At 39.4% G+C, this 21,279-nt stretch overlaps 1 protein-coding gene across 3 annotated transcripts in view; it reads right to left on the reverse strand.

Annotated features, from left to right (window-relative positions):
* Nucleotides 1-5,935: 5,935 nt before the first annotated feature.
* Nucleotides 5,936-21,279, reverse strand: part of nalcn (sodium leak channel, non-selective) — a 77,395-nt gene continuing 62,051 nt past the window's right edge. For 2 of the 3 annotated variants that reach the window (XM_030757974.1, XM_030757975.1), the window contains 28 exons: nucleotides 20,891-21,032; nucleotides 20,576-20,649; nucleotides 18,892-18,993; nucleotides 18,732-18,801; nucleotides 18,460-18,551; nucleotides 18,196-18,318; nucleotides 17,949-18,005; nucleotides 17,251-17,371; nucleotides 17,040-17,171; nucleotides 16,598-16,765; nucleotides 15,248-15,352; nucleotides 14,685-14,791; nucleotides 14,470-14,590; nucleotides 14,259-14,357; nucleotides 13,830-13,923; nucleotides 11,353-11,459; nucleotides 11,116-11,193; nucleotides 10,892-11,011; nucleotides 10,736-10,804; nucleotides 10,501-10,649; nucleotides 10,275-10,368; nucleotides 9,838-9,970; nucleotides 9,153-9,268; nucleotides 8,124-8,281; nucleotides 7,603-7,753; nucleotides 7,345-7,494; nucleotides 7,091-7,208; nucleotides 6,628-6,770 (listed from right to left, as the gene is read on the reverse strand). In XM_030757974.1, coding sequence (XP_030613834.1) covers nucleotides 6,628-6,770; nucleotides 7,091-7,208; nucleotides 7,345-7,494; nucleotides 7,603-7,753; nucleotides 8,124-8,281; nucleotides 9,153-9,268; nucleotides 9,838-9,970; nucleotides 10,275-10,368; nucleotides 10,501-10,649; nucleotides 10,736-10,804; nucleotides 10,892-11,011; nucleotides 11,116-11,193; nucleotides 11,353-11,459; nucleotides 13,830-13,923; nucleotides 14,259-14,357; nucleotides 14,470-14,590; nucleotides 14,685-14,791; nucleotides 15,248-15,352; nucleotides 16,598-16,765; nucleotides 17,040-17,171; nucleotides 17,251-17,371; nucleotides 17,949-18,005; nucleotides 18,196-18,318; nucleotides 18,460-18,551; nucleotides 18,732-18,801; nucleotides 18,892-18,993; nucleotides 20,576-20,649; nucleotides 20,891-21,032 — 3,193 coding nt within the window. Of the gene's footprint in view, nucleotides 6,771-7,090; nucleotides 7,209-7,344; nucleotides 7,495-7,602; nucleotides 7,754-8,123; nucleotides 8,282-9,152; nucleotides 9,269-9,837; nucleotides 9,971-10,274; nucleotides 10,369-10,500; nucleotides 10,650-10,735; nucleotides 10,805-10,891; nucleotides 11,012-11,115; nucleotides 11,194-11,352; nucleotides 11,460-13,829; nucleotides 13,924-14,258; nucleotides 14,358-14,469; nucleotides 14,591-14,684; nucleotides 14,792-15,247; nucleotides 15,353-16,597; nucleotides 16,766-17,039; nucleotides 17,172-17,250; nucleotides 17,372-17,948; nucleotides 18,006-18,195; nucleotides 18,319-18,459; nucleotides 18,552-18,731; nucleotides 18,802-18,891; nucleotides 18,994-20,575; nucleotides 20,650-20,890; nucleotides 21,033-21,279 lie in introns of all 3 variants that reach the window. The other variant, XM_030757972.1, reaches the window with a different exon arrangement.

The following is a 21,279-nucleotide window of genomic DNA, read 5'->3' on the forward strand; positions in this document are numbered from 1 at the left end:
CTGACTCACCCGTTTGCTTTCTTAACTGTTTCTAGTACAAAGGGCACAGCCTCCTCTGGAAGATACACAGATTTTATTTAAGAGCTCGCCAGTTTAAACAGCACAAAAGTTTTATAGCTAAACATTGTGCATTTAAAAAAAAAGAAAAGAAAATCAGAGTCAAGGAGGACAAAATATTCAAATATAGTATTAAAGTATTAAATATGCAAATTAAAATGTGTATTTATCCTTTAAAAAAAACTAAAAAACTTGTAGTCAGCCATTTAGGTATTCTCACTTCCTGGCAGGTCCTGTCCCCAGTGTGAAATTAATTGCTGTGAAGTTGTCATGCCAATTTCAAAATGTTATTTTCAGATCAGATCTACACTGTCTTAAAAATCAGAGCCATGCCAAGCCAAGCAGAAAATAATCTGTAACATCACACAATCCATGAAGGACACTGATTTTCACTTTGATACTGCGTGATGTTTGATTTTGTTTGTTTTGAGCATGTGTCCATGTACCCGTCTGTTTGTATGTAGGCATGTGCATCCGCACGCCCTGCACATGAGATAGGATCCTTTTTTTTTTTTTTTTGAATTCTGAAAAATTGAGTGTGACTGCAGAGCAGCAAAAGGTTACATTTGGAAAACAAACTATATGACAACAGCGCTCTCTTTTGATATCGCAATTGGGAATCTTCAAATGCAACCACACAAAGAGGAAGTAAAAAGAGGGAAAGAAAAAAAGAAAAACAAAGGAACGGCAAAATTGAAGTTGTCAGTTTGTACCTGAGTTGTCCCAAACTATCCCATTCTGCAGCCTGGTGGGGGTTTCAGTCAGTTGGTAGCATATCTGTCACTGCCATCCATTTCTTTTCCTGGGTTTTTATATACTGTATCTCAGAGTCTGTGCTTGAAATGACTGCACAGTGAAATTAGGGGGTACATGATAAATACATTAAAATCCCCAACAATGATATATGCACTCTTTGGTATTTGGACTGATCTCAGTAAGAACCTACATATGGATAGTTAATGGGATGGAACCAGATTTCTTCAGCTTGACCCACTGCAGCATGTGATGTTGCATTGCTATTTGCTTCTTCTTCTTTTTTTTTTTCCCCTTTGAAGACTTTCTCAGGCTGATACAAAACTCCCAGAATACCTGGAGAAGATACTGGGACAGAACTCTGGGATAAGATACCGATCTTAACAAAGAAATGTAGGAACTGTTTGATTTTACACTTTCTTTTAGGACCTTTTTGGGACAGAAAATTCCGTTCTACACAATGACACCTCTCCCATCCCTGCTAATACCTTACAAAAGTAATTTCTCTGTACTTGGTCTATTTCTGGCTATTTTCCACATTGCAGTCTAAAAGCTTTACCTCGTTATAATGCCTCATCCATTTTCTGCATTCTTGCTCACGAGCGCCATATGCACAATTTGACATAATAGCAGAGTAAAAACACGAAATTATAATGTAATGTCTCACTAAGGGTTATAGTCAAATTAAAAAAGAAAAAATGCTTTTCAAGTGATGTCAAAGAGTGCTTGCTGCAGTGAAATTTAATAGTTTGAGCATAGCACCCCCTGCAGGTGGGCATTATTTCTTGCTAATAATACCTTCACTACTCAGACTGAAGCAGAGGCTCTCATTGTTTCCCTGCAATTACAGGCCTTTCTACTTTGATTGGTGGGTAATTGACTTGGTTTTAGCCTGTATGATTTTCTTTCCGAATTTGCCACTCATATTCTAATCTTGGCTGCAGATCAGACAAAGCCTCTCTTCTAGTAATTAAAGACGGTAAAGCCAGGTGTAAGTCTGGGGAACTAGGGAACCATAGCTGGATGAATGGGACTGATTAGGTGTTTAGTGAAAATGAGATTTTCTGGCTCAAAGACAAAGTAAAGCCTCTCGCTTGGTGCTCACTGTTCAGTGGGGTGGCAATTGACTGCTGTTGATGAGGCGCATGAGGTAAAAGCCTGAAAATGACTTTGTGCATTCATCATATTTGGAGCAAAGGAGTCGTGGTCTCAGAGTCTGTATATCTAAAAGACACACCTCAAGCATTTTTAATTTGAACTTTTTTGATGATATAGAAGGTCTTTATTCTAATTAGGCAGCAATCAGACTCTCAGATCAGCTGGGAAGAGTAGAAAGACACAAGAAAAAATTGATAAAAACTATAGCTTTAAAATTTATGTGGGAAGACGAGACCAAACTTGAATTTGGGTTTCAACAGAGAACAGTATCCTCTTTACATTAATGATTTCATAATAAAGAACATGCAAGGCAATATATTTAACAAGATAAGCTTTCTCTTATTCCAGTTATACCAGTGGCGATGGATGAGCTCAAATAATCATATTTTGGTTCTACGGTAAGTGAACAACAGCTGTGATCAGGTCAAGGTCAGCATACTTTGAGTGGTGGATGGACGCCAAGTGACTGAATAAAAAAAGTTTTGTTTTGTTTTGTTTTTTTCCGTCATTGAGACTGGATTGGATTTTAATCAACACATTATGCCAGTTGTTAATTGCTTTTGCCGCCTGCTGCTAAAATAATTTGCTACTTTTTTATTGTAGTAGTAGCCATCTGTTTCAAAACACAAGGACAGGATCAGGCCTAGACCTGGGGTGGATGTTGACATGAGATACAGGCAGCTAATTTGCACTGCCACCACCTTATTTATGAGGCTAAGAATGTGTCGAATGCAGTAAAGCATCACGGCAATAACCTAAAATGAAGAGTTAGTGTTTGTGTGAGAAGATAGATAGATAGATAGATAGATAGATAGATAGATAGATAGATAGATAGATAGATAGATAGATAGATAGATAGATAGATAGATAGATAGATAGATAGATAGATATGCATGCATGTGTATACACACACTTCATTGTGTAGTTTTGTACAAAAATTACAAATGACCAGTCACTAATGTACAAAACACACGAGCCAGATTATCCTGTGTATTTTTTTTAAAGACACATTTTGCCTTGAGCAACAATGGTGTCCTTATGAGGCTCAAACTGCTTTAGCCCATCTATGTCCCTTTAATTGCTGAAAACTGCAGTCAGACACTTTCACTAATGCCTAAAAGGGACACGAGGAGCCCAGTGAGAGAAAGCTTTTACCGAGCTTCACCTCATTTTTAATCAGTCTCACCAGTTGAAGCTCAAGTCACTGGCTGTGTGGACTGCTCTTCTCTTCGGTGCAGTCTCACCTCTTTGCTCAGTGTATGGCGTCTCTTTCTATATTAGTGAACTGTGATGATTTGGTTTTTCCTTAATGTGTTGATATTTGTCAGCCAGTGAGAAATCAGGTAAAAGGTTTATGAAGAATCTAATCACTTGCATGCTTGTTGTTTGAAAACATTAAGCACATTTGAGAGCAACCTCACACCTCATTTCTGGTTAATAATAATAATAATGTCATACTTTCTAGGCAAGTATGTCCTAAGTGTTATCTTCTTTCTAACATTACCTTCCCCAAACCACCTTTTAATCAGTTGCGTCATACAGTTGTCTGTTTTAGTGACTGTCATGCATGCAGCATTTGCATCTTTTGTCTGTAATACGAAAGACTGTAGTGCAGACAGAGGAGGCATTTTCTTAGTCTATGCGTTGCTAGTGCCGGGGTTTGAATGCAACGTCTCTACAGGAGGGAACCAACCTATCAAAGCCATCGTGTACTTTAATTACAGGTAATCTCAACTCTCAGACACTCGTCCACTCCCTCAGCTCTTAAGAACTTCCTCCTCAATTACCAAAGTGCCTCAATTAGGCCCTAAATAAGCAGTGGACATGCACAAGGGAGAGGTGGGCAAATTACAACAGAGAGGGTAAAAACAACAGGGCCTATAAGAGCCAGTGTGATGCAGAGGCAATTAAAAGACAAAAAAAGAGTTCTACCACGCAGGGCGAAAATGAGAAAAAAAGTGGAGGGAAAAAAAAAAACCTTTGATGAACTAGCTCTCAGCTAAGTGGAGCTTAAGAGGTGATGGTTGAAGAGAAGAAAGAGTGAGAAAAGATAAAGACAGTTGATTGGCAAGAAGGTTGATGTCACACTGTTTCCCTACAGGACCATATGTCGGGGAGAGCACTCAGTCACTGAGAGAGTGGAATGTGTGAGTAAGTCATGCTTTCTATAGAGCAAGAAGGCGTCCCACAGGCAGCTGATTCTCTGCACTCTCTCTCTCTCTGCTTTCCCTTGCATTCATTATCCAGCCAACCCCATACACACTCCATCAACTGTGAAACTTACCAGGCTTTTGAATGGACAAATGAAAACCCTGTCTCTTTTAATAGGCTAATTCTGTGTCTAACGAGGGCCCTTGTTAAGGGAAAATGCTTTAGTATGAATTTCAGTACATTAGTCAATTAGCTCCAATATGACCCAGAGTGATTATACATCATCAGGGGACACAAGAAATAAATTAGAGGCCTATCCACGCACTTCTGTTTATCTGTTTGTTTGTGTGAATGGCAGAGTTCCGTGTACTCACAGTGGACCAGCTACATTTCACTTTGTGGAGACACACTGACCTGGATGGTTGATTTGAAACTGAGCTCATCAAGATCCACAGCAAGCTGCTCATAGCAGAAGACGGGGCTGTCATCATCGGTCATCGCTGTGAAATGGAGAAAGTGCGGGGCACCAGGATAAGCAATAACTCAACAGGGATGTATGCAAAGGAGGAAGTGAGGAAAAGCGGAAGGAGAAAATGCTCTATTCATTTCCTCGCATGCATGACTCACCAGAATGACCGAAATTCCACATCATAAATAAATTTTAAACAGAAAGAAAGAGAAAATGGTGAAAAGGCTTATCAGGGCAGCATGTGTCCAGGAGAGGGCAGTGTAATCCAGAGACAGTGTGTAGACAATTTAATTTGAGATGATCCATATGAAGAAAATCATTAAACAGCATCTGTCCACTCAATTACTCTCTTTGCTAGTATAATCCCATGTTAAATAGAAGGCTAATTAATTTTCCCTGTAAAGTGAACTACTCTGGAATTACCGTGTTAAAACAAGTCATGATTTTTTTTTCCTTTGTGGGGGGGCATGCTTTCCTGCATTAACTAAATGTTCAGAATACAAATTCAAGATTTGTTTCAGTGGCGAGTTTGAGACACCCGAGTAGTGTAGACAATAAACCTGCATTAAAAAAAAAGGATCTTTTAAAAGATCATATTTTTAATTTATTGTGCTAAACTTTTAAAACCTGCAAAATTTGGGAGCACAAATTGAAATTTTAAGTACTGTTTAGTATCACACTGTACAGCATCTGTTGAAAGCTTAAGTTGCTCAGAGGTTCTACTGTAGACATCAGTGACCTAAAAGGACACTTCATTATAGGATGGCGGCTGCAGATGGCAGTGAGTGTAAATGCCTGAAATAGCCTAAAATAAATAAATTAAAAAATTCCCAACAGCATGCTCTTCTTTTTGAGTAAGGTTGTCATATATTTTAGCTTGTGTTCATTTTTCCTGACATTCCCTTAACTGCTTATCATGGTTGCTAGGCTCATTCAGGGTCGCTAGGCCCTACAGCCTGTCCCAGCTGACATTGGCGAGACACACGGTGCGCTCTTGTCAGGTCGCCAGTGCATCACAGGACCAATACAGAAAGTCGTTCACAGTTTAGAATCACCAGTTAACCTAACATGCCTGTCTTTGGACTGCGGGGTGAAGCCACCACCAGTATGACAAAAAAGACATCAGCAGTTAAACAACAGAATGAGCTACTGTATGCATTATAGCGCCCAACTGTTAAAAGATTATTGTAAAGGAAATTCATCTCCATACTTACCTTAAAAGGCTGAAAAAGATATCCTATCATTTCACTTTGTAAAAAGCATCTTGCAAAAGTGTGCATACTTGAATGTAAAGGAAAGTAAAACGATTCTTTTGCTCATAAATGCCCAACAAGTTTAGGCCTTTAATAGAAGAATTGAATACTCGATAAAGCTTAGGATTTATAATATTTTACAAAATAGATAATGTTTTAATGCCACACAAATACAGAAAGATGTAACTTTTAATTACATTCACAGTCATAAATTGAAAAGTATCATTTATGTAGCTTGTTCCTCCAACAAGAACAAGAGGTCTGGTTTAAGTATAAAGTGACTACGAGGAAAATCAACATTTTCATGATTAATACTGAAGACCACCAGAGACATCATGAGAAAACACTGGCTAAAACAGAAGAACAGAGACAAAGCATCAACATGAAAGGACGTCAGAAACTGTAGCTGCAACTGCACAATGGCCAGTTTCAAATATTGACATGAAACAGTAGAAAACACATACAGCAGCAGCTCCTTGGTTTGTCATACACCATGGCCTCGGTCACTGAAAAATCTTTAACACCATATGTGCCTGCATAGAAAAAGTCCTCATTATAATGAGTGGAAAACGTGGAGAAACAGTCATACCTGATGCCCCATCGACAGCCTCCACACGCAGCCTGCCAAACCTTTTGGATAACAGTAATAAGATCAGGAAAAAAAAGAACTAAACTTTTTTTTCTTCATTGGTCAGGTTAGGGCAAGAGGAAATGAAACATCTTGAGCCAACCAGCAAGATTCCAAGCTCATCTATAAATCACCGCAGGACGCGCCGCAGCTCATCTCTAAATGTCAATGAGGTCGTCGCCGCTCTCGTCGCTCTCAACGGTCAGCTGACGGGTCCACCACTTCTTCACCTCTGACCCCGAAGAAGCCTCGTCGTTGACAGGGTTCATCTTGCAAACAATAGACTTGACACTTGTGCGACCTAAGACAACATGTGCACACACACGTGCAAAAGAAATTCACACACAGTTCACACCATGAGTCTTGTGATGTCTGCATGTAATTTTTGTTGTTAAATTACCAATTTCACCACAAAGGGACATTCACTGCTTGCTACAATAAGTAAGAGTGTTTTTCAGAATGAGTCAACAACTTTTCTACAATATCAGGGCTCACAAACTGACTGCCTGGTTTTCCACGGCAGAAAGAAACTTTGTTCCAACATTAGTTCACTTTTACAGAATGCCCCCTAAAGAAATATGCCACTTGCAGTATGCAGAAAATATACCACAACAGACACACCTGCGGGCAGCCGCCACTGTCCCAGCTTCCTCTGTGGTCTCCCCAGGTCTGAAGAGTCTTGCCTGTACCCTCCTCTGTCTGACAACGTGGGGCTCCGAAGCTGCTGGAGACCACTCATCTAAACAAAGAGGAGATATCCTTTGTTTCACCACTGCAAGTGCACACCTGCAGATTATATGATGTGCTTGCTATAAACCACGCTGTGAGCATGTGTTGGTTGTGTATGCAGTGGTGGTGCAGATGCGGGGCTTTACCTCAGGCTGTGAGGGGTTGTCTGGGTTGTTAGCATTGCGGTCTTCACTTGGCACTGTGGTCTCGATGCTGGGAGGGTTGAGGAAGCGGTTCAGCTCCTGCTGCTGGCTCTCTCTCAGGCTATGAATGATGCTGCACGACTGCTGCTGCTTCTGTAAGCGCAGGCATACATTTGTGGCCGGTGTCATACATGTTTACAACACTGTGAGCAGTACAGGAAAAGCAAAGCGTGGCTATGTGTTTTCTGTTAGGAGACTAACCGCCCGGATGCGTTTGAGGCATTTCTTGAGCCACATGCGTATGGTCTGCTTGGCAACCTCTTCCTCAATGGTGTACTCCAGCTGTTCCCTTGCCAACAGCTCCTCCAGCTGGAGAGACTTTCTAATGTCCACTGAGCGATATGACAACATGCTGCATGATTGCACACACACACACACACACACACACACACACACACACACACACACACACACACACACACACACACACACACAGACAAGGACATACAAACAAGAGATATACTTAGTTATATATTCAGTAGAATTAAAAGTGACACACAAATGTGATGTTGCCTGATTAAAAGACCGATCTCGCTCTCTCTCTCTCTCTCTCTCTCTCTCTCGTCTTACTGACCAGTTTACATTATGATATGAGTCATGCAATAAAACATGACTCATATCATGCTATATTATTTCAGGCCACTAACGATGCAAACTACAGCATGCATTTCAGGGTTAGTACTCTGCATCTATGTGTGACCTACTTGATGCTCCACACTCACCTGAGCACATCGTGGAAAGTCACATCTCCTCCGCTGTGTAGTCGCTCCATCTCATAGCACATGTGTTTAAACAGCAACTTGTCTTTGTCCAGGTCCACCTCCAGCCTGCCTCTGAGCAGACGAAGCAGAAACTTCACCCTGGATGTGGGGATTACACCCTGGAGAGAGACAACAACACAAGTCACAGGGTAAATCAAGAAATTATAACATGAACTCAAAAAGAAAATTAAAAAAATCCCCATATTTTTAAGCAATACATTGCATAATAATGCCAGATGTAGCAAAACTGATATAAATTCAAAAATATATATGCAAATTGATATTTCTTTTTTTTTTTTGGAATTGTCAGAGTTCAATAAACACTCCAGTTTCAAGAAAATTGAATTTTCTGGCAATTGTTTCATGGTCCAGGCTTTACATGGTTAAAATAAAAATACAAACCTTACATCTAGCTGTAAATAAACATATATATATATATATATATATATATATATATATATATATATATATATATATATATATATATATATATTGATGAAAGGGCGTTGTCTACATTTTTAACCCAGCATCCACTTTAATTGTTACTCAGTGAAGTACTCCATTTTCTTCAGATGCCCTCATTAACTCATTAACGCACGCCACTATTGAATCCCAAATTCAACCAAGATTGTTAGTGATGATCTTCAAGAAGCCCAAGTAAAACTTATTTTATGAAGTTTTTATTTGCAGGCCACACGTCGTTCCCAGCAAACTCAAAGGAGCTGTGACGCTGCCAAATAGAAAGTGACATAAAATCTCAGCACCACTTTGACCTATCAAAACCAAACTGGACTGGAGATCACATTTTGAGCAAGCGTATTTGACCGCTACTATGTTGCAATAAGCCAAAAAAAAAAAAGAAGAAAAGCATTTTGCTTCATAAGTCAATGTGCCACCAACTATAATGGTTTTAACATAACTAGAGAAGTTGCCATGGTGACTGTGTCCTCTGTAGGCTCCTTATAATCTGTCCTCTTGCTAATTTCTCACCTCCCGTTTGTCATCCACCATATTCCAGATGATCTGAAAGTGCCTCAGGTCGTTATAACTCAGGAGCTGGTCCTCCTCAGTGGAGTAGAATAGAGAAAAGTTCTCCACAATGATGGCTGCAGACACAGATATTAATACACATGCAGATATTCCATAATACTAGTGGCTACATCTATGAGGTTTCACTGATGGCCATCATAAATCTTAATTTTCATCACAAAGAATGCCAGTTATCTTCTGCAGTTTAGAGCTTTTGGTCCAAATGTGTGTGCTGAAGTACTCTTGGATATCCTGAAAAGCAGCAACTTGTGCTACAAGGTTTATATTCAAGCACAGGATATGCAGCAGAAGATGGATGGATGTTTCATTTTTGAGTGATTTTAAGATATGCTGATGTTTTTCTACTTTGTACTGAGGCTCCAGCCCCCCCCCCCGCGACCCTGAACAGGATAAGTGGAAGAAAATGAATGAATGAATGAATGAATGAATGAATGGATGGATGGATGGAAGGACTGATATCATTGTCCCTTTGCCTAAACTAAACTCTTATGCAGGCACATAAAATTGCACTTTAAATAACAAGTTATAGCTCTTTTGGCCCCCACATTGAAGATGGGTCAATAATATGACATTATAAGGTTATTTAAAAAAAAAAACAAAAAAAACAAAAAAACAAAGCACTGACCTACAAGAAGGTTGAGCATAATGTAGGCTATAATGACATAGAAAGAGCAGAAGTATATAAGTGCTCCAGCGTAGTTTCCACAGTCAGTCTCCCAGTAGCGAAGTTTATCTGGGGTGCAAAATGGTGGCTGGACCTGAGGATGGTGAAAAACAAAATTTGCATCAACTAATAGATATTAAAACACACAAAATGGTCTAAGAAATGATGTTAAACATGTTTTCTTATTAATTTATAGGAATAATCATGATAGAAGTAGAACTGCATCACTGAGTGAGATAAATGAGGTATGCAAAGTAATAAAAATATAAGGAAGTAACCATCGTATTATGCTGTGAGCACTAAAGGCAACAATCAAATCATCCTACTGCACTGGAATGGCCCCAGAAATCATTTCATTTGTCTACGGGAAAGCGCACCGGACCTGCAGCCCATCTTACCATGCAGTCATGCATGATTTTATTCCAATCTTCTCCTGTGACAATACGGAAGAGAACAGTGATGGCCTTGCCTGCTGTGGAGAAGTTGGCATGCCTGCGATTGAAGGAGATAGACCCAATGATACAACTGAATAAAGAACTCTTTTACTGTACCTGCTGCTTACATCGCATATTGCTCATTGAAAAAAACTCCAATAATAATAAAGATCAGGAATGCAATGATTACCGGTTTATGTTCTCTCCATATTTGACCGTTCCAAAAAGAACAACCCCAGCAAATGCATAGCAGAGGAGAAGCAGAAACATGCCCACGATGATGAAGAAGCTCTTGTACATGCTTACGACTACAGTCAGCAGCAGCATCTTTAAGGTCACCTTTAAGATCATACACAAAAGGTGCAGAGCTAGAATTTCATTTCCACAACAGAAATTATGCTTGGATAATTGACTAATATACTTACATGTTTCCCACATATTGTGAAGAACCTGAAGACAATCACACATGTGCCCATCATGTAGGTATATGCATTCTGTAGTGGAAAATTATACAGTCATTTATGCTGATTAAAATCGATAATATTGTCGTAATTTGAATTTCTTCAAAAAAATTTTCTAACCAGTAACGAAAAGTGCAGAACAATCCAGATGACACCCAGCGATGTGACCAGGAGGTCATATCGATTTCGTCGGCTCTGCCAGTAACCAGCTGGGGACATGGCTATCAGCTTCATCGTCACCTATGAAACAGCAACAGCAGTTTATGATTAAGAGGAAGTAAAGTAAAACCACTCAGGTATATTACACATAAAATAATAAACAAACAACAAACAAACAGGCTCACCTCCAGCACAAATATGAAGGTAAAGACTACAGACATAGTGGCAAGAGGAAATGTCACGCCATTATCTTCTACATCCCACTGAAGAAAAACATTAAAGAGTCAAAGTCGGTTCGTACATATGAAATTGATTTTACACTCATGATAATTAAAAAGTCAGTTAAGAGTTGAAACTGATTAAATACAATAAGGATCATAAACGGGTCACATAGCATAATATACTGCTAAATGAGGTGTTACCTTGACTGAGAGGAGCACAGACTGTGCCAGTACCAGCACAGCAATGCCCCGTTTGAAGAAGGGGTGCTGAGTAATGTCATACATCTTGGCCCGGAAACCTCCATTCTCTGCCGAGTACAGAAGAAGGCAAGAGATTCACTGAAACCTGCGCAATGATTCTGCAGAATTTTGGCATTTCTGCTCACGGTTTTGATCGTTGGTGATCAGTTATAAATGTCTGTAATGGCTTTTGTAGCGTAAATGCCAGATGTTGCTTTAACTTGTGGTAGTACCCCTCACCGTCCAACAGATGGCACTCATAGACTGCTCAATTGTTACATGTAGTCATGTAGATATGCTGCTATTGAGTAAGGGGGGAAAACAATGCTGACATGCTTTAGATTGTGTGAATTTGGCAAATTTTATAGACAGGCTTAAAATCTGTCTCAGACATCAACTTCTGTCATTGGTCCTCTTATAATCTGTATGTATTTAAGGCAGGACAAATACATATTTGGGATGCAGTGTCTTTGTGACTTTCATTTTCAAGCAGGGAAGATCTCTTTCTCCAAGATACAAAAGAAGGTTATACAGTGCAGTGAAAATGTATTTTCCCTCTTCTTAATGTCTTTGTTTTTTGCACATTTGTCACACTTAAATGTTTCAGATCATCAAACAACTTTTACTATTAGCCAAGAAAACCCAAGTAAATTCAAAATGCAGTTTTTAAATGATGATTTCATTTATTAAGTTTTTTAAAAAAAGCTATCTAAACCTACCTGTCCCTGTGTGAAAAAGTAATTCTGCCTAAACAAGGGTGGTTGTGCCACCTTTGTGTTCTTTTTTGGTCAGCAGTGGTTTTCTGCTTGGAACTCTCCCATGGAGGCCATTTTTGCCCAGTCTCTTTCTTATTGTTAAGATCATGAACACTGATCTTAAATGAGGCAAGTGAGGCCTGCAGTTCTTTAGATGTTGTTCTGGGTTCTTTTGTGACTTCCTGGATGAGTTGTCGATGCGCTCTTTGGAGTTCTCTCTCTGTGACCCTCTCCAGAGTCATAGATGTCCGTGACTTTGTTTCTCAGCTGTTTCTTTAGATCGTGGCATGATGTGTTGCTTTTTGAGATCTTGTAGCCTGCTTCACTTTGTCTGACAGGTTCCATTTAAGTGATTTTTTGATTTAACAGGTCTGGCAGTAACCAGGCCTGGGTGTGGCTAGTGAAACTGAACTCCAAAAAACTTGATTAATCACAGTTAATTCATAATTTTACAAGGGGGTAATTCATTTTCAAACATGGCCAGGTAAGTCTGGATAACTGCACTTTCTATTTACTCGGGTTATCTTTGTCTAATATTAAAATGTTTGATCATCTGAAACGTTTAAGTGTGACAAATATGCAAAAAAAGAAACAAACTAAGAAATCATGAAAGGGTAAATACTTTTGCACAGCACTGTCTACTGCTCTATAAAAAAGATAAGAGTAAGTGATGTAATTAGCTACTACTGAGCATTTCAGCATTTTATTTCAGAAATATAATCTTCCTAAACATTATATTGCAAATTCTTGTTACAACAGTCTCTCATGCCCACTTCTAAGGATCATTTAATATCAAATAAATCTACAGCAGAAATCAAACAGCAGTGCATCAGTTTGCAGGCTGTGAGTATATACTGTATGACTGCTGGCCACAAAGATAGTTTTTGTAAGTAGTTTTTACAAGTGGATGTGATTGTATGAGCAAAGGCCAGCTCACTGCTATAATGATCCACAAGTAGTGAGTGAGTGAGTGAGTGGTTCCTGCACCGAAGACCTTTGGATGAGGCTCAAAGTCAGGTTGATCGTGCTGGAGTAAGCGGCGGTGATGACTAAAACTTAAGCCATTGATTTTCTCTTAGCTCTCAGCCTCAACTGTACTAACAGGCAATTTCCCACACTGCCTCTGAGACACTTCTACTGTTCTCATGACTCTAATCACTGAAGGGAGAACAGCTGAATTTAGTTTGGATAAAGCTGGTAGTTTTCTTCAACCGAGGCAAGAAAATTTGATAAAGTCTGAACAAATATTTCCCCTGGCAGGCAGCAACAGAATGCAGTGATATGCGATTCAGTGCCTGAGCATTTCAGTACTGCTGCCAGTCCCATACAAATAACATTTCAGACTGTTCTACTGAGGCACTTAATGACATCCTATATGTGCTAGTCTGTTTTTTTTTAACTGAATTTAGTAAGCCATTTTAACTGTTTTTGTTTTGTTGATTTTGAAATAATTTACTTGTTTTATATTATTATTTAATCATTATTGTTATGTCTTGATATCTGTATTTAAATTTATATTTATTTTACACTATTCGATTTAATTTGATTAGTAACACAGGCTGGAGTCTATCCCTATTTTTCCCCCTCATGTGTGATTGACTATTCCCTTTCCTCGTCCCCTGACTGCAGCTATATTTTGCAAAGCATAAGTAAAATGTGTTATTTTAGTACGCGTGGTCACACCTGGGCGAGGGGGTAGGTGGAGAGGTTGGGCTATTTTCAGTCGACTCTTCAGATCCTCCCATCGTCTCTGGTCCACTGTTAGCAGAGCAGTGCCCTGTTGAGAGGAGACACAACCTTAACTCCTTAGTGGAATACCACATAACTGCACCATCACCAGTCTGAATCTATCTCTTTGTATGTGCTGCACTATTCTCTCTGATGCCAAAGAATGGATAAACAAACCCTTCAAACATCTAAAACAGGAGCCATTTGAACTGCTTTATTTCTCATAGTGATCTTGATTACAGAAGGGAGTGCTGTGCAACTGATCAGAGTGACACAGACACCAACGTGACAACGTAATACCCCACATACCATGGCACTACAGTAGCAGGAAATAAAACGTAAAGAGGTGTGTCTATTGTAATGTATGTCCTGTATGGCTCTCACCTTGTTCTCATTGAAGTTTGCAATGACAACTCCCACAAACAGAGTGAGTCCAATCATGCATCCCAGAAACACAAAGACATGAATGTAGATGCCATGAATCTGCAGACACAAAGGTGTAGAAAATGTATAGAGTAGCTGTCAGACTGCAAGCATAATAAAAAAAGTAGTGGGAAAATTCATTTTCCAAAAAAAAAAAGTTAAGTATCAGTACCGGTCCAACACGGTGAATAATGACATCTCGGACCTCCACCCACCCTTTTAGTGACAGCACTTCAAACAGAGCCAACATGGCATTTCCCACATTGTCAAAATTAAAATTTCGTGGATTGGCCCTAGAAGAGGACATAATGCATGCATTAATGACTAGCTGTACAAAAACAAACAAACACACACACACATACACACAAATGAAAAAAAAAGCCTTACCAGACCCGTGGTACCCAGAAACCTGGTTTCTTTTCTCCAGGCTTAAGTTTCAGGTTCAGATTTTTGGAAACACTGACATTTATTCGGAATATGCCATGACAATCCTCCTGTGACAGTCCACGCAGGTTAACCACAAAGCACAAAAAGAAACGACAATCAGAACAATTACTAAACTGTACAATAAAGGCTATTTTTGGATATTACAATAATATCACAATAGTGAATTCCAGTGTAATGCAAGAACACACATAAAGAATAACAATAGATAAGAAGTCCTTACATTTAAAAAGTCAATAAGAGACACTTTTCCAGATGTCATCAATTAACTTGGTCTGATAATGTTAGGATTAGGAACAACTATCTAAAAAATAAAAGCTTTGCTACAGTACAGCACAAGCTGAAAGAAGTGTAAGGACTGTTGTTATGAAAGTAGAACAAAAGGAAACACTGGCTTATTGATTTGAGTGGGGAGGCCCCTTCTACTTGTTCAGTCTGTAGTTCTCTGCAGGAAGTGTAGAACAGAAAGAGGTGGGTCAGTGAGGAGATTATGCTTCTTGCTTTACCCGTTTAAGGATACTGGGGTCGTTGCACTTGGCAAGCTTTCCGGCAAACAGTTGAACTCCAAAGCTTGCGAACACCAGCATCAGTGTGAGGAGCAGAATGGAAACCTGCAGGAAAATCAATCAAGACTTTAAGACACAAGTAGAATATAATCCAAGTACGAGAGCTAGGGATGTCCAACAACAGTGGATGCAGAAACCTCAGTCAGGGAACTCAATCAGACTCAGTAAAAATCAATAACTATTGCACATTTCTTAAAAGTATAACATTATAGCAATCATAACAATACTCAGTTTCCAGAAAAGTTGGTACACGGTGAAAAATGTAAATGTAAGTTCTGATTTTTGGAAATTTTATTTTTAGTTTGTAATAAAATTGGTTCATTGGCTTCATAATGGTGTCTAAAAAGCATAAAAGAAGTAAAATGGAAAAGGATTCATCATTCTGTCAAAGACCACACAAGCAGCAATTAATGAATAATCTTTCTCAACATAAAAATTGCAAAGAATTTGGAGATTTGACCATCTATGGTATATAAAACCCTTAAAAGATTCAGAAAACTGGACAAATCTATGCCCACATGGGATAAAGGCAAAAATCAGTATCGAACTTTAGGCTTTCAGAGGGTGCTGCATTAAAAACATTTTGTAGTGGAAATCAGGGCATAGGCTCAGGAACACTCACAAAAAAACAAAAAAAAAACATTGCTGGTGAAACTGCTGAGTGTTTGTTACTGCAGGCACTAATGCAAGTTTACCATTTACTAAGCTCATCTGAGATGGACTAAGGTGAAATGATTCATCGCTGGCCAGATGAATCAAAATAGGAAATTTTGTTTTGGACATTAATGACACTGTATGCCCCACAATAAAAAAAGAAGATGTGACCAATGAGGGGAGGGAGGGGGAGGGAGAGAGAGAGAGAGAGAGAGAGAGAGAGAGAGAGAAAGAAAGAGAGAGAGAGAGAGCGAGAGAGAGAGAGAGACACTTTTTCTCTGTTGAAGCACATAAAATGTTTTTCACATGTTTCTATCACAACAGTCTTGTTGAATTCAAGTCTAATCATAGCCAGTATAAGGTAAAGAAAAAATGTTTTAAATAAAGTTTTTACCTAATTAAATAGCGAGAGAGTGAGCTATATTTACAGACATTTACATGTCAATGAGGGGTAACAAAAGGTTTTTTTTTTCCTTTCTTTCATTAATATAAAACCATTAATCTGCAGCGAGGTAAAATAATCAGTTCATCTTATTATCTGCTGTCAAAAAAAACAAAAAACCTTAATACTAGTAGAATGTGCAACAGTTACACTGCTCTACCACACACAAGCGTAAAATGCACTTAGTTGCTAACCAGAAAAATCTCCTTGAATCCTTTAAGAACCTCCCGCACCACCTTCCTCATCTGGGGTACCAGCTTGAAGATCCTGAGCGGACGTAGGCAGCGCAGCATCATCAGCAGCTGAGCCCCAGACTCAGGAGGAACGTCAGGAGGTAGCCAACACAGAAAGATCAGACTCACCTACAGCAAACACAGCATATGGTCATTGAGTAACATTTGCAGTAAAAACAAATCTGTGAGGTTGTTATCAGATGTAAAACTTTCATGAAAGTCATATGAATGTTATATGAAGCCTCTCCTGCTTCTATTCAAGTTCTCCTTGAGGCTCCTGAAAAGCTCAAAATATTCCTGTAATGCTTATGAGCAAATAAAAAGGTATAATCTCTTTGATTGTTCTGTCCCCTCACTAAACTAAATGATGATGATGAGGCAACATTTATATTAGATTGCTCACAAGATAGATAAAGATGTCCATGACCCCTCCAAAGTCTCTGATAACAGCTGTCGGGGTGAAGAACAGACCATCAGCCATGATCTTCAGGTTGAGCTCAATGCTCATGAAGATCACAAACACATACTCTCCAATCTGTAACAGACATCATTGATTAAGTGTATTTATGCATATACTTGACTGCTCATGCAACCATCGGTCATCTTTTTAATACCTGAAGTGTGGGGACATGCATAACTCTGGTGAAGGGCGATTCAAACATCATGGAGATGCAGGAGCAGATGGTCACTACAATCATAACCCAGTCCAGATAGGTGACCAAGCCCAGGAGATCACTGCGAGGAAACACAGATTAATATAGACACACAAACACAGGAGGTTTTGCACAGGTTCAGTTTACAGTAAGTAGGTCAAGAAAGCAATTTGGTTTGCAAACCAGAAAAACACTAATTCTATACCAAGAGAAAAGGGAAGACAAAGAGAGAGCGAGGACAAATGGGGAAAGGTATCAGAAAGTGAGAGTGAATAAATCTTTGTGTGTGTGTGTGTGTGTGTGTGTGTGTGTGTGTGTGTGTGTGTGTGAGAGAGAGAGAGAGAGAGAGAGAGAGAGAGAGAGAGAGCAGGCCGATCTGTTTTACAGCACGATGTCCCCAGGCACCAACAGTATCTGATACAAAGGACTGCTCTGCTTCTCACTTCAATAATCAGTTTCTCTGCTCGGCTGAATTACTATCAGGCTGCATAATGGATGAAATATATTTCACAGCTCTTCACTTCACAATTTTCATTCCTTACCACAGTTTGGGAAAGCACAACAGACAAATAATAAGCCACAGAATTAATGAATATTCCACTGTTGCAAAATGAACAGATCGATGGAGAGTTAGGCAATCAATAATTCATCACACTTACTACAGCTGGTGGTATTTGGTGTTTTTCACTGCTCCAGTTACTGGATCTGTTTTTGATCTGGAGATGAAGTCATACAAAAAAAAAAAAAAAAAAAAAATGCATACACACAGAAAAGACAGAACTGTAAACATTTTTCTTACTACAAAGATTTTTTTTTAAGTGCAGAAAACAACGTTATAAAATATGTGTGTGCGTGTGTGTGTGTGTGTGTGTGTGCGCATTAGTTTAGATTTGGGACCGATCTTACACATTGAAGCGAGCTCGAACAATCATCCTGCAAAAGTTCCTGAAACGGTGCTCACGACCCACAATGAAAAGAGGCTTATCAAAATAAGGATGGTTCTCCCTCAGCTCCTCTTCCTGAACCTTTCTGCTCACGAGCAAAGACGTGGGGAAAATACAAGTTACTGCATATCAATCATGTCAAAAAATAAACCATAGTTTAACCATACTTAGCTGGATCACTTTTTGTGAAAAACTTGATTTAACTAATAATATTGTGTGCATAAACCTTTTCATTTCAGCTTGTTCTTTCTTTTCTTGGATCATCTTGATCTCACTGTCCTCTCTCTGTGCATTACGGTAACGTACTGTGCTAGAATGCTGGGAAAAAAAGAGAAAATAGACAAATTATATGAGATTTTTCCGTTTAAAATTAAACTTAATGTTGCATTTGTCACATATATTGAGATATATTTTAAGGAATATATGAACTGAAGAGCATTTTGTAGGAACAAACAAGCCCGATATGAAATATTTGTTGGTATGTGACTTTGTACTGACATCCTGAGTGAGGGTCTCCAGCGACTTCCCTCGGCTGATCCTCTGACTAGTAGAACCATGTCTCAGAGATCTGCAGACACAAAAGGCAGACTATAAGATAAAAGGCCTCGAGGTCGCACACAGTACAGCACAGGTGTGTATGTAGAAGTGTACGTCAGACCTGCGCTCTTGCCGTACGTGATGCTGGACGCTGAGTATGGAGCGCTCTTTGGCTGGTTGGCCTTCAAAGGATCCACTTAGCACGCGCTGTGTTGTGCAAGCGCTTGGAAACACAGACACAATACACTTCTTACACAACACAGTCTGTTGATCACAATGTAATATTAACAGACCAATATACTGCTTTGCTTCCTCTTGCCAAAATTTTTATAAAGACGTGCAGCTGCTCTAAACACAGTCCTCCACCAGATCAAATGAATGAGGGTAAAGTTAATTGAAGTTAATCAGTTTGCAGTGAAGAAGAAGAAACTCACAAGGGAGGAAAATTGCAGATATTACAGACAGTGAGGAGAATCATATCAGAGAACTAACTGAATTGGCACATTATTAAAAATGTAATGTTAATTACAAAACAGACACACACTGACAGCACAGTGCCACTGATAGATACATTATTGCCTTTTATGGGTATTTTTTTTTTCTTTTTCAGTTACTCATACATAACTGTCTTGCAATGCATCAAGTATCTCAGAATCACTGTATCGTGATAACTACAGTTATCAGGGATAACATTTCATGATAGTAATATATCATAAGTTACACTGTAATTCCCACCCCTACTGTGAGAGCAGCAGTAGGCAATGACAACACAGTTGGCTCTTGTCCATCTTTCAGTCTAACAAGCCATCTTTGGCTTCTGTCAGTCTGGAACCATAAGAGTACTGTAGTAACCCAGTCTATCATCGTGAAACCGGTTTGAATCATTCCATTAGTCAGTGTTTGCGTGTGTGTGTGAGAGAGAGAGAGACTCTGATCATTACTGTCTGTTCTGACTAACAGCAGAGCCATGTACCAGAACAGAGCTAATGACACTGTGGCACCAGCAGTGTGTGTACTTTAATCATTTATGGAGACTCTGAGCGATTGCTTGTTTACTGGCAATAAGTACGCATGAATTCCTACGTATGGTGGACTGTGTGTGTGTTTGCCTATGCTGGTATGTGAGCCTAATTGTGTGCTTGTGTGGAGGATGGCTGGCCAGACAGATCGTGTTATGACTACTGATAAGCTGTCTATCTTTCAGACTGACAGAATACTGGGGGGTGGGGGTGGATTGGACACGGTGCTGGCAAGCTAATCTGCACTTAGTGCCAGCTCTGCCATGCTGAACAGCAAATTATCCATTTACTTCATCGCGACAGTAAATGAGTCTGAAGTGGGTCTGTGTGTGAGTGTGTGTGTGTGTGTGTGTGTGTATACAAAAAAAGAGAGAGAAGCATTAACAATACAAGAGCGCTGGTGCAGCTCAGCTACATCTAATATCTACACGCATTATTAGTTTCACCCACACAGAGCCCAGGATGTATTTTTATGACTATGGATAACACATTCTAAACACATTTAATTCAAGTCTTCAAGGACGGTGTAAAACAAAACAAAACAGAAAAAAAGACAACTCATGGCTTAAAGTGGGGAGCTGATAGTCAAAAGATCAGTCTGTATGAGCAGGTTAAATTTAGAGCAGACCTGGCTGAAACGTGAATGTCTTACAGACATGTAAGTTTCATTTTAGCATTGTTTCTGCTGCATTTCAAGAACTTCATTTCATTGTGACATACATTACACAGAGTCAACAAATTTAGCTCAGTTTGCCACACTTACTAGGAGGTGTAGCTGTGTCTTACCGTAGGATTTTATTGATTGTAGTTTCTTTTTCCAGGAGGTTACGAGCTCGGATGCTAAATATTGACCTTCGAAGCTAAAAGAGCACATGGAGAAATCCTTTAGTTTATACTTAGTTAATTTCAGCGTCATCTAAAAAAAAGCAGACCATATACAGCTGTAAATCTTAGGTACAGCCTGGCAATGCACTTCATATGGGTGTATATTTACAGCCATAGAGACAAACCTATCACCTTTGTATCCACTGTTTGTATGTGAGAGAGATAAAGAAAGACATACTAGTGTGTAAGAAAGTAGGAAAAGAAGTCTGAAAGTACCTTTTGGTCAATATACTTGTTGTCTTCAATTGCTGAGCGTTTGGAGTGGTCACAGGAGGAGGATGAAGCGGAGGGGAGACGCCGGAACAAACAGCTGGCATCCTGTTGCTGACGATCAATGAACTGCTTCATAAAACTCTCCCTAAAGTAAATGACAAACAGCACGCACAAAACATCATGAATTTTAATATATGGTGTCCCCCTGAAGAAATCCATATTCAAAAGTAGGCAAACAATCACAATAAAGCTTTTGTGAGACACATCATTATCTCAGTGCAAATTGAGCTGCAGTGGAAGCTCTTAGTGCAGCAACCCAGCAGATGGGCTGCAGAGGGAGATTTCTTTTGAGCAGAGGACCTGGCTCTGCTCTGCTCTGATCAGCAACTAAA

The sequence above is a fragment of the Archocentrus centrarchus genome, chromosome 21 (assembly GCF_007364275.1).
Source record: "Archocentrus centrarchus isolate MPI-CPG fArcCen1 chromosome 21, fArcCen1, whole genome shotgun sequence".
In the NCBI taxonomy this organism is placed as follows: domain Eukaryota; kingdom Metazoa; phylum Chordata; class Actinopteri; order Cichliformes; family Cichlidae; genus Archocentrus; species Archocentrus centrarchus.